Here is an 863-nt window from a genome sequence, read left to right as displayed (position 1 = left end):
CCTTTTCAATATCGAATTTTTTATGTCACTACAAAACTACTGTGTATCTAAAGATATATCTTATGCTGGCATAATAGCTTTACAGTATCTCTCAGCCTATCTACCGTTTGTTTTTGTTGTGCTTGTGGCTATTGTATTTTATTGTAATGATGCTAACTTCAAATACTGTCGTATCTTTAATTGTCGTAAGCCAAGTTGCTTAGAGAAATTCTCTTGGGCCAAATCTTTTGAACACACTCCAAATGCGTTGGCTACTTTTATTCTGCTCTCTTATACTAAAATTGCTGTTATTACTGGGTATCTACTGACACCTGCTAGCCTGTGGACTGCTAATGGTAGCACTTCATATAATGGTAAACAGGTTATGTATCTCGATGGAACAATAGATTACTCTTGGACTCGTGGAACTTACACTTTATATTTTATTCTTTCTGGGTTTTTAGGTGTACCATTTCTTATTGCTGTGCCTTTGTTTCTGTTCTGCTTCCGTGCTAATGACCCCCAAAATAATGGTGGATTCTTTAACCATTTGTTGAACCAATTTCAAAAGGAGTTCTGTGAAAGTTCGGATGACTTTACTACAACTAATAAAAATGAGGTTGTTCAAATAGATGAAATTGATGCAGACAGACGTAATTACTATAAAAAGGATCAGGAACATATTGGTCGATATTTCCATGTGAGATGTATTATTTCAAACGAAAGTGGTAACTGGCTATGCAGCTATCAACAAATGGCTACAAGGTATTGCAGACTTAGTTTCTACACCAAATGGAGCCGTCACGACTTTCGCTGGCTGGCAGGTGGGTTTTTCATTTTAAGATTATTATTAATCTTGCCATACATGTTAGCATGGAACACCA

At 36.2% G+C, this 863-nt stretch overlaps 1 protein-coding gene across 1 annotated transcript in view; it reads right to left on the bottom strand.

Moving 5' to 3' along the window:
- Positions 1-543: 543 nt before the first annotated feature.
- LOC100635197 (collagen alpha-1(I) chain-like) overlaps positions 544-863 on the bottom strand; it is an 8,851-nt gene continuing 8,531 nt past the window's right edge. Inside the window, exon 29 of the mRNA XM_020000168.1 lies at positions 544-584. Coding sequence (XP_019855727.1) covers positions 544-584 — 41 coding nt within the window. The remainder of the gene's footprint in view (positions 585-863) is intronic.

This window comes from Amphimedon queenslandica, unplaced genomic scaffold, assembly GCF_000090795.2.
Source record: "Amphimedon queenslandica unplaced genomic scaffold, v1.1 AMPQUscaffold_13210, whole genome shotgun sequence".
NCBI classification, from domain to species: domain Eukaryota; kingdom Metazoa; phylum Porifera; class Demospongiae; order Haplosclerida; family Niphatidae; genus Amphimedon; species Amphimedon queenslandica.
This window is presented reverse-complemented; position numbering and strand designations above follow the sequence as displayed.